The 14,913-nt window shown below is 46.0% G+C and overlaps 1 protein-coding gene across 4 annotated transcripts in view; it reads left to right on the top strand.

The window, feature by feature from the left end:
• The window catches only part of LOC119962883 (calcium uptake protein 3, mitochondrial-like), a 211,743-nt gene that overhangs the window by 85,976 nt on the left and 110,854 nt on the right, over window positions 1–14,913 (top strand). For 2 of the 4 annotated variants that reach the window (XM_038791113.1, XM_038791115.1), the window contains exons 7-8: window positions 845–919; window positions 1,286–1,327. In XM_038791113.1, coding sequence (XP_038647041.1) covers window positions 845–919; window positions 1,286–1,327 — 117 coding nt within the window. The remainder of the gene's footprint in view (window positions 1–844; window positions 920–1,285; window positions 1,328–14,913) is intronic. The other 2 variants (XM_038791114.1, XM_038791116.1) reach the window with 1 other exon arrangement.

Here is a 14,913-nt window from a genome sequence, read left to right as displayed (position 1 = left end):
ACAAAAGACAGAGGCAAAGTTATATTAGAATTATAAATGGATATTAAAATCAAATTTTACCAAGAAACAATCCCAATATAACTAATTGGCTATGTTAACTGTCTTATAAACAACCTTTTAAAAAAAAGAAAAATTGCTTTGGAGCTTGCTTCATTGTAAGCCCATGTAGCTGCTGTAACATTGAATCCTATGCTATGATTTATTGATTTATTGTCACATGTACCAAAGTACAGTGAAAAGTATTTTTCTGCGGCCAAGGGAGCGTACACAGTACGTACATAGTAGACAAAAAAGAATAATCGACAGAGTTCATTGACAAATGGTACATCGACAAACCGTGATTGGTGAAGTGCGGAACAAGGGGCTAAACAAAGCAAATACATGAGCAAGAGCAGCATAGGGCACCATGAATAGTGTTCTTATAGGGAACAGATCAGACTGAGGGAGAGTCTTTGAGGAGTCTAGTAGTTGTGGGGAAGAAACTGTTCCTATGTCTGAATATGCGGATCTTCAGATTTCTGTACCTTCTGCCTGATGGAAGGGTCTGGAAGAAGGCAAAGCATGGGTGGAAGGGGTCTCTGATAATGCTTTCTCCCTTCCTGAGGCAGTGGGAGGTGCAGACAGAATCAATGCGAGGGTGACAAGCTTGTGTGATGCGTTGGGCTGAGTTCACCACACTCTGCAGTTGATTCTAATGTTGATTCTAATGGCAATGCCAGAGACTTGGGTTTAAAAGTAGATTTTAAAATTGTATTTTTAACTTCCTGTGAACCTAGCTGTTAATAGTGTTGCTTAGAAAGACAGCTTTGAATGCAATGTAATTCTACATTTAATTTTATTGTAGCTTCAAGAAATTTTTAGAAAGAAAAATGAGAAACGAGGGAGAAGAGGTGATGATGAGGAGAAGTCTGCACAGGTGGTGAGCACATGTTACTTTCCTGTTTTTGATCTGAGTAAGGTGGCTATTTAAAAAGGATATCGCTTCCAGTTTAACCGTAATAGTATCACTTTCACAATGTTAATTATTATAATTTCAAAAACCTTGCTGTTAAGTGATAATTTGAGTTTCAGATATAAATCATATTTAACAGATCAAGGTTCCAGAATAAAAGGGGAAAGTACTGATATTAGACCTGGGGGTCGTATTCTGCCTGCCTGGCGTAGCCCGAGAATGTCCTTGTATGACTGATTGTATGTTCTAATTGCTTTGTCTTTTCTTTCCCTTTCCTTTTCTCAATTTCTGACTACAATCTGTAATTTGACACTGCACCATATGGCATGTAAGAATCTGCAACTTTTTGGTTATCAATATGCTCCTTCTCACAGTGTATGTATTGTTCTTTAATTTTTCTATAATATTAAACTATGCAAAATGCACTACAGTAACATCAAAATATAATATATAACTTGATTAACAACATCCAATACTCAAGTCTACCTTTTAGTTTCAAAGTATTTGAATTCTACTTTCCATGATTTCCACTATTCTGCTTCTATAGAAAATAAGTTATGCATGGTACAGTAAATCCTGTATATAAAAGATTATTCTGGGCTAAATTGCAAGCTTGTTGAATTCTAATAACTCTTGTATAATTTACTTTAAAATGTCATAACACTTGTATGCCATTTTAAGATTGGATCTAATAACGTTATATCAGTGTTTAGTAGTAAACTTCCAGTCAATGCCTTTGTCCATGTATATATAAAATGTGCATGATAAGACTGTTTTGATTGTATGCTGGGGACAGAAAAAATTGATCAAATAAAAATGGGGAAATCCCACTGCCTGAGGTAAGTAATCTGAACCAGATATTTCATTTGCATTTTCACATTATTAAGCAGGTAGGAAAAATAAAATTACATAAATATAAACTAAACTAAGAAAAAAAATCTATATATAATATATGAAATTTCTCCATTGATTTTCAAGCATTTCATCGCTTCAGGTAGCCATGTACCATTACTTTTTTTAAAAGACATTTTATTGGAGTCATTTTCAAATATATGCATAACAAAGAAGATAAACAAAACCAACCATAGCAACAGCAAACAGCCGCAACCTCCTTTTTTTTAAACAAACATTTTATTAAGGAATTTATGGTTTTATAACAACAAAAGACACAAATACAAATGTAAACATAATTCAGCTCATCTTCTCCTTTGCGCCTCCCCTATCTGGGTTCCATCCCACTCCATGAACTCTTTATAAATTTCCGAGACCTTCCCCTCCCCCACCCCCGTTTTAGAAACTACCTTATCCTGTATTCCCTGTGGCGGTAGAAGCGGAAACGGCGAAAGCTGCCTTTGCATAAAGTCCCTCATCTGCAGATAGCAAAACCGATTTCCACCTGGCAATTTGAATTCCCCCTCCAAACAAAGAAAGTTCCCATCGATAAACAGAACCCCCACCCTCTCAATACCTGCTCTCTGCCACCTTCGAAACCCCCCATCCAACCTCCCCGGGACAAACTGGTGATTGCCATAAATTGGAGCCCACACCGACGCTCCATCCACTCCCATATGCTTGCGCCACTGACTCCAAACTCTAAGAGCCGCCGCCACCACCGGGCTTGTTGAGTACCGGGCCGGTGAGAACGGCAGAGGTGCTGTTACCAGTGCTCCTAAACTTGTGCCCCTACATGATGCCACCTCTGCCCGCTCCCATACTGACCCCTCCCCCACTACCCACTTCCTGATCATGGCTATATTTACCCCCCCCCCCCCGGCTCCGCTCCAACTGCACTTCCCTTCCTCGCGGGGTTTTACCCCCCCCACACAAACGCAGAGATCACCGCATTATCTCCCTTGAAAAAGGCCTTTGGTATAAAAATAAGGAGACACTGGAAAACAAACAAAAATCTCGGGAGAACAGTCATCTTTACCTAACCCTAATCTACATGTCGATTGGTTTAACCAGGTCGGTCAAGGCAGCCTTGAGGAGGAGTTTATAGAATGTATCTGCGATAGTTTCCTAGAACAGTATGCAATGGAACCTACGAAGGCACAAGCGGTCCTAGATCTGGTCCTATGTAATGAGACAGGATTGGTTAATGATCTCATAGTTAGGGATCCTCCCGGAAGGTGCGATCACAATATGGTGGAATTTAAAGTACAGATGGAGGGTGAGAAGGTAAAATCAAACACTAGTGTTTTGAGCTTAAACAAAGGTGATTACAATGGGATGAGAGAAGAGCTGGCTAAGGTAGACTGGGAGCAAAGACTTTATGGTGAAACAGGTATGGAACAGCGGAGAACCTTCCAAGCGATTTTTCACAGTGCTCAGCAAAAGTTTGTACCAACAAAAAGGAAGGACGTAGAAAGAGGGAAAATTGACTGGATATCTAAGGAAATAAGGGAGAGTATAAAACTGAAGGAAAAAGCATACAAAGTGGCAGATTAGTGGGAGACTAGAGGATTGGGACATTTTTAGGGGGCAACAGAAAGCTACTAAAAAAGCTATAAAGAAGAGTAAGGTAGATTATGAGAATAAACTTACTCAGAATATAAAAACAGAGAGTAAAAGTTTCTACAAATATATAAAACAAAAAAGAGTAGCTAAGGTAAATATTGGTCCTTCAGAGGATGAGAAGGGAGATTTAATGATGGGAGATGAGGAAATGGCTGAGGAACTGAACAGGTTTTTTGGGTTGGTCTTCATGGTGGAAGACACAAATAACATGCCAGTGACTGATGGAAATGAGGCTATGACAGGTGAGGACCTTGAGATGATTGTTATCACGAGGGAGGTAATGATGGGCAAGCTAATGGGGTAAAGGTAGACAGGTCTCCTGGCCCTAATGGAATGCATCCCAGGGCACAAAAAGAATTAGCTAGGGAAATTGCAAATGCAGTCATGATAATTTACCAAAATTCACTAGACTCTGGAGTGATCCCGGTGGATTGGAAATTAGCAAACGTGACACCACTGTTTAAAAAAGGAGGTAGGCAGAAAGCGGGTAATTATAGGCCAGTGAGCTTGACTTCGGTAGTAGGGAAGATGCTGGAAACTGTCATCAAGGAAGAAATAATAAGGCATCGAGATGGAAATTGTCCCATAGGGCAGACGCAGCATGGGTTCCTAAAGGGCAGGTCGTGCCTAACTAATTCAGTGGAATTTTTTGAGGACATTACCAGTGCGGTAGGCAATGGGGAGCCAATGATGTGGTACATTTGGATTTCCAGAAAGCTTTTGACATGGTGCCACACAAAAGGTTGCTGCATAAGGTAAAGATGCATGGCATTAAGGGTAAAGTAGTAGCATGGATAGAGGATTGGTTAATTAATAGAAAGGAAAGAGTGGGGATTAATGGGTGTTTCTCTGGTTGGCAATCAGTAGCTGGTGGTGTCCCTCAGGGATCAGTATTGGGCCCACAATTGTTCACAATTTACATAGATGATTTGGAGTTGGTGACCAAGTGCAATGTGTCCAAGTTTGCAGACAACACTAAGATGAGTGGTAAAGCAAAAAGTGCAGAGGATACTGGAAGTCTGCAGAGGGATTTGGATAGATTAAGTGAATGGGCTAGGGTCTGGCAGATGGAATACAATGTTGACAAATGTGAGGGTATCCATTTTGGTAGGAATAACAGCAAAAGGGATTATTATTTAAATAAAATACTAAAACATGATGCTGTGCAGAGGGACCTGGGTGTCCTAGTGCATGAGTTGCAAAAAGTTGGTTAACAGGTGATAAAGAAGGTGAATGGAGTTTTGTCCTTCATTGCGAGAGGGATGGAATTTAATACGAGGGAGGTTATGCTGCAATTGTATAAGGTGTTAGTGAGGCCACACCTGGAATATTGTGTTCAGTTTTGGTCTCGTTACCTGAGAAAGGACGTACTGGCGGTGGAGGGTGTGCAGAGGAGATTCACTAGGTTAATCCCAGAGCTGAAGGGGTTGGTTTACGAGGAGAGGTTGAGTAGACTGGGACTGCACTCGTTGGAATTTAGAAGGATGCAGGGGGGATCTTATAGAATCATAAAACTATGAAGGGAATAGAGAGGATAGATGCGGGCAGGTTGTTTCCACTGGCGGGTGAAAGCAGAACTAGGGGGCATAGCCCCAAAATAAGGGGAAGTAGATTTAGGACTGAGCTTAGGAGGAACTTCTTCACCCAAAGGGTTGTGAACCTATGGAATTCCCTGCCCAGTGAAGCAGTTGAGGCTCCTTCATTAAATGTTTTCAAGATAAAGATAGATAGGTTTTTTGAAGAGTAAAGGAATAAAGGGTTATGGTGTTCGGGCGGGAAAGTGGAGCTGAGTCAACAAAAGATCACCCATGATCTCATTGATGTCGGAGCAGGCTCGAAGTGCCAGATGCCTGCTCCTAATTCTAATGTTCTTATGTTCTTTACGGTCTGTACCTTCCCCACCAGTAACAACGGGAGCATATCCCACCTTCGAAAGTCCTCCTTCATTTGCTCAACTAATTGGGCGAGATTTAATTTATGCAACTGGCTTCATGCCCTCTGCACACCCTCCTCGTGCCACCTGAATTCCCAAGTATCGAAAACTCCCTTCCACCACTTTAAATGGCAACTCCCCCCCAGCTTTCTCTTCTGCCCCCTTGCCTGGATCGCACAACCCTCACTTTTTCTCATATTCAATTTATACCTCAAGAACCGGCTAATTTTCCCTAGGATCCGCATAATCTCTCCCATTTCCCCTAACGGATCAGAAATATACAGGAGTAGGTCGTCCGCATACAACGAGACCCTGTTCTCTACCCCCTCCCGGACTAGCCCCTTCCAGTCCTTTAGCGCTCTCAGCGCCGTCGCCAATGGCTCTATAGCTAAGGCAAACAACAGCGGGGAGCATGGATATCCCCGCCTCGTCCCCCGGCTCAGTATGAAATATTCCGAACTAACCTGGTTCGTCTGCACACTCGCCACCGGCGCCTGGTACAGCAACCGGACCCAGTCTAGAAAACCCTGTCCCCCAATCCAAACCGCCCCAGGATCTCCCATAAATACTTCCACTTCACCCAGCCAAAGGCTTTCTCCGTGCTCATAGCGACCATCACCTCCACATCCCTCCCTTAGGGGACACCACGATGACATTCAAGAGCCTCTAACATTGGCCATTAGCTGCCTTCCTTTAACAAATCCTATCTGGTCCTCACCTATCACTCCCGGAACACAATCCTCTATTCTCGCAGCCAAAATCTTGGCCAGCAATTTGGCGTCATCATTTAGTAGGGAGATTGGTCTGTATGACCCGCATTGTTCTGGGTCCTTCTCATGCTTCAGGATCAATGAGATCGAAGCCTATGACATTGTTGGGGAAGAACCCCCCGCTCCCTAGCCTCATTAAATGCCCTCACCAGCAGCGGACCCAGCACCCCAGAAAACTTTATAAAATCCCACTGGATATCCGTCCGGTCCCGGGGCCTAGCCCGACTGCTTGGCCTCCATGTTCCATGTGATCAGCCTGTTCTCCAAATCCTCCACTTTCTTTTGCAGCCTCTTCTGGTGGTCCTTCATTAGCCCCATCGCGGCTAGCTGCACATCGTGCTCAGCAACCGCCTCTTCCACCTTCTGAATCACCTGGCCCTGGGCTTCCAATCTCTGCTCCACACGATCAATTCTGTCTTATTCGGATCCAGGTATTCCTTTCTTTGCTGAGCAAAACTCGCCTGGAGAAAGATCACCAGCTGCTCCGTTGACCACTGGGCCGGCAGTTTCGGTCCCTGACTCTCCACCACGTTCTCTTGTGCTGCAGACTCCACCCACATCTTCGACCAACGATCTCTCCTTTTCAGACCACTTCTGGTCCACGATTCCATACATTGGTGGAGAATCCTTCTCCTCTACTTCACCAGTCTCCTGTTCTATCGGTAAATTGGGGAAAAAGGGTCCCAAAGGTCCACCATGAGCTTGAGTTACCAAATAAACGACCACTTACTCCATGTCCGCCACCAGAATTCCCCAGCCACAATCTCCTTAAACATCCTACAAAAATCTCCCCCAACTCTACCGGCTGCCACCCCAGCACCTTCCCCCCTCCCCCCACCGCTGACAACACAATACTCCTTAAAGAAGTTGATGAACAGCTTCCACCTCGATGAGAACCCCTCCTCTACACCTCTGATGGAGAACTTGATTTTCTCTCAGTGCAGAAACTCTGCCACATCGCTCATTCATTCCGCTGCACTCGGGGGCTCCAAGTCCTGCCAGCGCAACAAAATCTGTCTCTGGTCAGCACGGTAGCAGAGTGGTCAGCACAATTGCTTCATAGTTCCAGGGTCCCAGGTTTGATTCCCGGCTTGGGTCACTGTCTGTGCGGAGTCTGCACGTTCTCCCCGTGTGTGCGTGGGTTTCCTCCGGGTGCTCTGGTTTCCTCCCACAGTCCAAAGATGTGCAGGTTAGGTGGATTGGCCATGCTAAATTGCCCTTAGTGTCCACAATTGCCCTTAGTGTTGGGTGGGGTTACGGGGATAGGGTGGCGGTAGGGGCTTGGGTAGGGTGCTCTTTCAAAGAACCGGTGCAGACTCGATGGGCTGAATGGTCTCCTTCTGCACTGTAAATTCTATGATAAACTCTATGATATCAGGGAGGCAAAGGCAAACGCATCGGCCTCTCTCCCCACCTGCACTCCTGGATCCTCCAACATTCCAAATATTGACAACTCTGGACCCTAAGCTCCTGTTACCCTAAAAGTCTTCGACATTATATCTGCCCAACCTGTCCCAAAACCCCCCAACCTCGGGCACGCTCAAAACACGTGGGCACGGTTCGCCGCCCACCTTGCACATTGCCCACATCTTCCTCTACCCCTGGAAAGAAATGACTCATCCTGGACACCGTCATGTGGGTTGTATGTACCACTTTGAACTGGGTAGGATGCACGACAAGGCCGCACTTAACCCTCCACAAAGCCTCACTCCACGCTCCAGCCCCAAAGCCCCACCCAGCTCTTCCTCCCACTTATGCCTAACCTCCTCCACCAGGGCACTCTCTCTCTTCATCAGCTCCCCATATGTGTCGAAGACCTTGCCCTCTCCTATTTCTTCTTTGGCCTGCTGTGCCGGGAGTGGCATTGCCAGCAACGAAGCCATCTCCTTCCTCATAAAGACTCGAACTTGCAGATACCTGAACCAATTACCTTTCAGCAACTGGTATGTCTCTTCCAGCTGCCCCAAGTCTGCAAACTTCACTACGGCAAACAAATCCCTAAAATATTCTATCTCTACCTGCCACCACCCCCGGAACCTCACATCCAACACCGCTGGGGAAAACCTATGATCGTCGCAAATCCTCTTTGCGAGCGGAGCCTCTCCCGCCCACAAGCACCTCAAAATCATCCCATTAACCTTCCGAAAAAAAGGATTTGGGCACAAAGGTCGAGAGGTTCTGAAGCATAAACAAAAACTTAGGTAACACCATCATCTTTACCATCTGGCCCCGACCAGCCAACGACAATGGCAGCACAACCCACCTCTTAAAGTACCCCTTCATTCCCTCCGTCAACTGCTCCAGATTCAACTTATGCAGCTCTGTCCAATCCGAGCACTTGTATTCCAAGAGAACAAAAACTCGCCCCTAGGAGCCAAAGCGACGACCTCCCCAACCTCCTCCCTCCTGTCCCCGGGCAATCCTTGGAAATATCTCACTTTTCCCCATGTTGAGCTTATACGCTGAAAAGAGGCCAACTCTCCCAAAACCCCCATGATCCTGTCGAAGCTCCCAGCCGGGTCTGAAATATACGGGAGGAGTACATCCCATGTACAGAGAGATTTGTTGCTCCACCCACACCCCGCTCAATAGCCCTCATCCCCCTTGAGACCCTAGGCACCATTGCCAGCAGCTCAATCGCTAAGACAAAGAGCAGGCGGAGAGTGGACACCCCTGCCTCTTGCACGAAGTGCAACCTAAAATACTGCAAATTGACCTTGTTTGTCCGAATACTTGCCTTATACAGCAGCCAAACCCAGTCCACAAATCCCTGCCCATACCCAAACCGCCCCAGCACCTCGATAAGTGCAACCACTCAACCTGACTAAAAGCTTTCTCCATGGTCCGTGCCGTGACCACTTCAACTTCTCGGCCCTCTGAGGGCATCATAATTACGTTTAATAACCTCCAGACATTCATGGACAGCTGCCGCCTTCACAGATCCCATCTGATCCTTGTCTATCATTTTCAGCACAAAATCCTCTATTCGCGTCGCCAGAACCTTCGCCTACAGCGTCGAGTTTACATTCAATAGTGAAATGGGGCGGTATGACCCACACAGCTCTGGGTCCTTCTCTTTCTTTAAATTGAGTGATATCGAGGTCTGAAACAGCATGGTGGGGAGCTCACCATCGACTTGTTTTATATCTCTACTGACGGGCCCCAGCTCCAACCCAAACTTCTTGTAGGATTCCATCCGGACCCGGGGCCTTCCCCGCCTGCATCACCCCACGCATTCCATTACCTCCACTCAGCCCGATTGGTGCCCCAAGTCCCTGCACCTTCACCTCTGCCACCCTCGGGAACTCCAGCCATCTAAAAACTGCCTCGTACCGTCATTCTCCACCAGAGGCTCCGAGCTACACAATTTCTGGTAATAAAGCCTCATATACCTCATTCACCTTATCCAGCTCCTTTACCACCGTACCCCCTTCATCTCTCAAACACCCAATTTCCATCGCTGCCTGCCTCCTCAGCTGATGCTCAAGCATCCTGCTGGCTTTTTCCCACAATTACCACACCACTTTACCCGTGGACACAATTCCAAGCTCCATCTGGAGCTTCTGTCTCTTCTTCAACAGCAGCTCTTCAGGCGCCTCCGAGTACTCCGTCACCCTTTAGAATGGCCTCCACCAACCTCAACCTCTCAGCCCGCCACGCTCTCTTTGTGAGGCCGGGTGAGATAAACTCCCGCCTTAATACCGCTTTCAGCACCTCCCGTAATGTGGAAGCGGAGACCTCCCCCATATTATTCTGCTTCACTAAGTTCCGGATAGCCACCCCTATCTTTTTGCAAACCTCCTTATCCGCCAGTAACCCCACATCCAACCCCCCCTGCTGCTGTTGGGGACTCTCCTTTGCCACCCGCAATTCCACCCATTGTGGTGCGTGGTCAGACACCATAATTGCTGAATACTATAATCCAACCAATAATCAGCCGGTGCGTGTCCGGTCCGGGATATTTTCCAAAACCTGCTTCACAAACTACATCGCCCCAATTTGGGGCATATACATTCACCAGCACCACAGGCGCCCCCTCTAACCTCCCACTCACCATCACAAATCTACTCCCAGGACCTGTCACTATACTCCCCACCTCAAAATCCACCCTCTTATTGACCAACACTACCACCCCTATCGTTTTCATATAGAACCCCGAATAAAATGCCTGCCCCACCAAGCTCTTTCTCAACCTCGTCTGGTCCTCCACCTTCAAATGGGTCCCCTGAAGAAACACCACGTCTGCCTTCAAACTCCTTAAATGCACAGAAACGTGCAGCCTCTTAATCGGCCCATTTAATCCCCAAACATTCCACGTAATCAACTGGGTCAAGCCCCCCAATCCGCCATAGCCCCTCTTCAACCATCTCCCCTCAGGTCCACCCTCGGGGCCTCCCAAGATGTCTGCCGCCATCTCCCATTAACTAACTGCACCATATCAACTCCACCCACGTCAGCATTCCACCCCCCCCCCCCCCCCCCCCCCCCCCCCCAAAAAAGCTAAGAAGACAATGAGGCCAACTCGTCCTCATGTTCCACCATTGGCTCCTCCACCTTCCGGAGCACCGAACTCTGCACCTCAAACCTTTGACCCACTTTCCCTATAGCTGCCCTGATTGGCTCCGCCGCCTTAGCCATGTCCTTCACGGCCTTTTACTTGTGCTGTTGGAATGTGGCACTCAGAAACCTTCAATTGCTCAGTGGACCACTGGGCTGGCCACGACACCCCAAAACTCTCTGCCATCTTTCCCTCTGTCGCACTTTGAAAGTCCTCTTGCCAGACTGTTGCCCCTTGATCGTTGCACTCCTCATTTGATAAGCCATAAGCAGGCCCTACCGGAGGAGAATTTCTATCTCTCACTGATCATGCACTTTGCACCAGAAAACACCACTCTATCGGGTGAAAAGAACCAAACAGTTACACCTTGCGCAGGAGCAAGCAAATGTGCAACCATTCACTCCATGGCCACCACCCGAAGCCCCACCCCCATGTAACATTACACATGCTTGATTGCAATATGCGTACCAGGGACCAAATGAGTCTAACTGTGCAAACAAACAAATCTCCCATCCAGGCACTATTTTCAGTAATAAGCCAATTATACAACCAGCCTGTTTGGCTAGTTTCTACTTTCTTGGACTCTTTTAAAATGGGTCACGTCAGTGCACAACTGTCATTGCCACAGTGAGTGTACGGTCACACTTGTTTCACTCAGCTCATCACTTGGACTTGTCCATTGTCTGGATCCTCTTCTTGTCGCCTGTACTCCATTCCATCCCCAGTTCATGATATCTCAATTACTTCTCAGCCCCAGCATTCCAGCCACAGGTCCACTTGTTCTCTATGTGCTGTACGTTGCAATGGGTTCTAGGCTTGCCCATAATTCATGCAATAACGATAAGGAGACCAGCAGTGAATGGAAGTAGTAATGACAACCTTTAGGAGGAAGAGCTGAATTCCGGGGTATCCTAGCAGCCTGTGTACAAAGTTCAGACAACTCCATTCTAGTGTGTCCATGGGATATAGGTGTTGCTGGCTAGACTAGCATTTATTGCTCATCAGTAATTGGACATGAGAAGTTGATGGTGAGTGCCCTTCTTGAGTGAGGTGCTCTTTCCAAGGGCCGGTGCAGACTCGATTGGCTGAATGGCCTCCTTCTGCTCTGTAAATTCTATGAGATTGCAGTCCATGTGGTGTAGATACACTCCCAGTGCTATTAGGAAAGGAATTCTGGGATTTTGTACCTGCAACAGTGTAGGAGTGGTGATATAGTTCCAAGTCAGTATGGTTTATCGTGAAACTTGCAGATAATGGTGTTCTCATGCATCTACTGGCCCTGAATGAGGAATTTTATATTTCTGAAGTTTCAAATTTCTCCATTACAATAAATTCCACATTTAATTTTTTATTAAGTTTATGATATTTAAACTTTCGTGTATGTTCCAATCATTCATTTTGCTATTTGTAAAATTTAAAACTAGAAGTGAAGAGATTTATTGGTTTTTACTTCCTGTTTTTTTGTGTATGAAATGCTTCAATGTGACTGGCTGCTGATCCTGCTTGATTACATTAATGTTGCTGAACACCAGGAGATCCCCTTGACTTGGACTAGAAATAAACTGATTTTGGGAAACAGGAAATCCACAATACAAAAAGCACTCGATCTTAAAAGTCAGAAAATACTGAAAAAACTCAGCAGGTCTGACAGCATCTGTTGAGAGAGCAACAGAATTAACATTTCAGGTCAATGATCTTTCATCAGTTCTGATATGTCAGATTTCTAGCATCTACAATATTTTGAATGCCAGCTATTTGTGGGCAGCTTTCTTTGAGGTCAACTGCAAGCTTAGTTCCTTCACTGCTTTCCATAAAATTCAGCCCAAAATGTTCTAAAAGCTCACAACAGTAAATATAGTTGCAAATACATTCAGTATCCTTATTGTGTGATGAAAATCACTGAAGTTTTTATTTTTATTCTTCATTTACAGTATGTGGGCTTCACTGGCTAGGCCAGCATTTATTGTGCATCACTAATTGCCCTTGATAAGGTGATGATGAGCTGCCTTCTTGAACCACTGCAATCCCTATGGTGTAGGCACACCCACAGTACTGTTGGGGAGGGACTTCCAAGGTTTTGACCCAGTGTCAGTGAAGGAACAGTGATATATTTCGAAGTCAGACTGGTGATTGACTTGGTGGAGAGCTTCCAGGTAGTGATGTTCCCGTGTGTCTGTTGCCCTTGTCCTTTTAGATGGTGCTGGTTGTGGATTTGGAAGGTGCTGCCTAAGCTGTCTTGGTGAGTTCCTGTAGTCCATTTTGTAGATGGTATACACTGCTGCCACTGTTAGTCATTGGTGGAGGGAATGAAAGTTTGTGGAAGCGGTGTCAATCAAGCAGATTACTTTGTCTTGGATGGTGTCAAACTTCTTGAGTGTTGTTGGAGCTGCACTCATCAGGCAAGTGGACACTATTCCATTACATTCCTGACTTGTACCTTGTGTGGACAGGATTTGGGGAGTCAGGAGGTTAGTTACGTGCCATATGATTCCTTGCCTCTGACTTTCTCTTGTAGCCATTTTTATGGCTAGCCCAGTTTAGTTTCTGGTCAATGGAAACCTCCAGGATGTTGTTAGTGGGGAATTCAGCGATGGTAGCACCATTGAGTAGAACCATAGAAAAGTTATGGTGCAGAAAGAAATCATTCAGCTCATCATGTCTGTGCTGGCCAAAAAATAAACTTATGCTTATTTTAATCCCACTCTCTGGTTCATAGCCTTGCAGGCTACAGCACTTCAGATGCAAATACAGTATAGGTACCATTTAAATTAGTTGAGCGTTTCAGTCTCAACCTCAAAATTAGGCCCATCGCCCTCTGAATTAAGAAGTTTTTTGTCATGTTCGCTCTAACCCTTCTAGCAATCACTGTAAATCTATGTCCCCTGATAATGGACCCCTCTGCTAAGGGGAACAAGACTTTCCTGTCTACCCTGTCTAGACCCATCATAATTTTGTGCACCTTAATTAGGTCACCCCCCAGCCTCCTTTGTTATAAGGAAAACAACCCTAGCCAATCCAATCTCTCCTCATAGTTGCAGTTTGCAAACAAACCCTGGCAAAATTCTTGGAAATCTCAATCTGAATGTCATGGGGCGATGGTTAGATTCTCTCTTTTTGAAATGGTTATTGCCTGGAACTTGTGTAGCAAGAATATTATTTTCCACTTGTCAGTCCAAGCCTGGATGTTGTCCCGTCCTTATTGTATTTGGACGTGGATTGCATCAGTATCTGAGGAGCCGTGAACGTTGCACAATCTTCAGCGAACATCCCCACTTTTTTTTTATATAAACATTTTATTGAGGTATTTATGGTTTTACAACAACAACAAAATAAACAATGTACATGAATTTATAAACATAGTGCAAAAACCGTCTTTCTCCCTTACAGGTCCCACCTTTACTAACCCCCTACTCTAAACTCCGTCGTCGGGGGCTTTGGGTCCCTCCAAGCTAAGAGAATCTGTCTCCGGGCTACCAGGGAAGGAAAGGCTAGAATGTCTGCCTCTTTCTCCTCCTGGATTCCCAGGTCTTCCAACACTCCGAAAATCGCCACCTCTGTACTCGGTGCCACCCTTGTTTTCAACACTTTGGACATGCCATTCGCAAACCCCTGCCAGAATTCCCTAAGCTTTGGGCATGCCCAGAACATATAGACATGTTTCGCTGGCCTTCCTGCACACCTTGCGCACCTACGGTTTACCCCAAAGAACCTGCTCATCCGGCCACTGTCATGTGGGCCCGGTGAACGACCTTGAATTGTATTAGGCTAAGCCTGGCATATGTTGTGGACGCGTTGACTCTTCTCAACGCGTCTGCCCAGAGACCATCCTCTATCTCTCCTTCCAACTCCTCTTCCCACTTGCACTTCAGCTCCTCGGTCTGCGTCTCCTCTGACCCAATGAGTTCCTTATAAATGTCAGAAGCCCTCGCTTCTCCCACCCACACTCTGGAAACTATCCTGTCCTGTATCCCCCTTGGTGGTAGGAGCTTGGTGGTTGAGACCCACCTGCGTAGGAAGCCCCGCGCCTGCAGTACCTAAATTAATTTCCCCTTGCCAATCCAAATTTCTCCTCCAGCTCCCTCAGGCTAGAAAAGCTCCCCTCTATAAACATATCCCCATCCTCTCAATCCCTGCTCGCTGCCATCTCTGGACCCCCCCCACCATCCATCCTTCCCGGGGCACA

Source organism: Scyliorhinus canicula, chromosome 3, assembly GCF_902713615.1.
Source record: "Scyliorhinus canicula chromosome 3, sScyCan1.1, whole genome shotgun sequence".
In the NCBI taxonomy this organism is placed as follows: Eukaryota; Metazoa; Chordata; class Chondrichthyes; order Carcharhiniformes; family Scyliorhinidae; genus Scyliorhinus; species Scyliorhinus canicula.
Note: the sequence above shows the minus strand (reverse complement) of the source record. Positions and strands in the feature narration are given on the sequence as shown.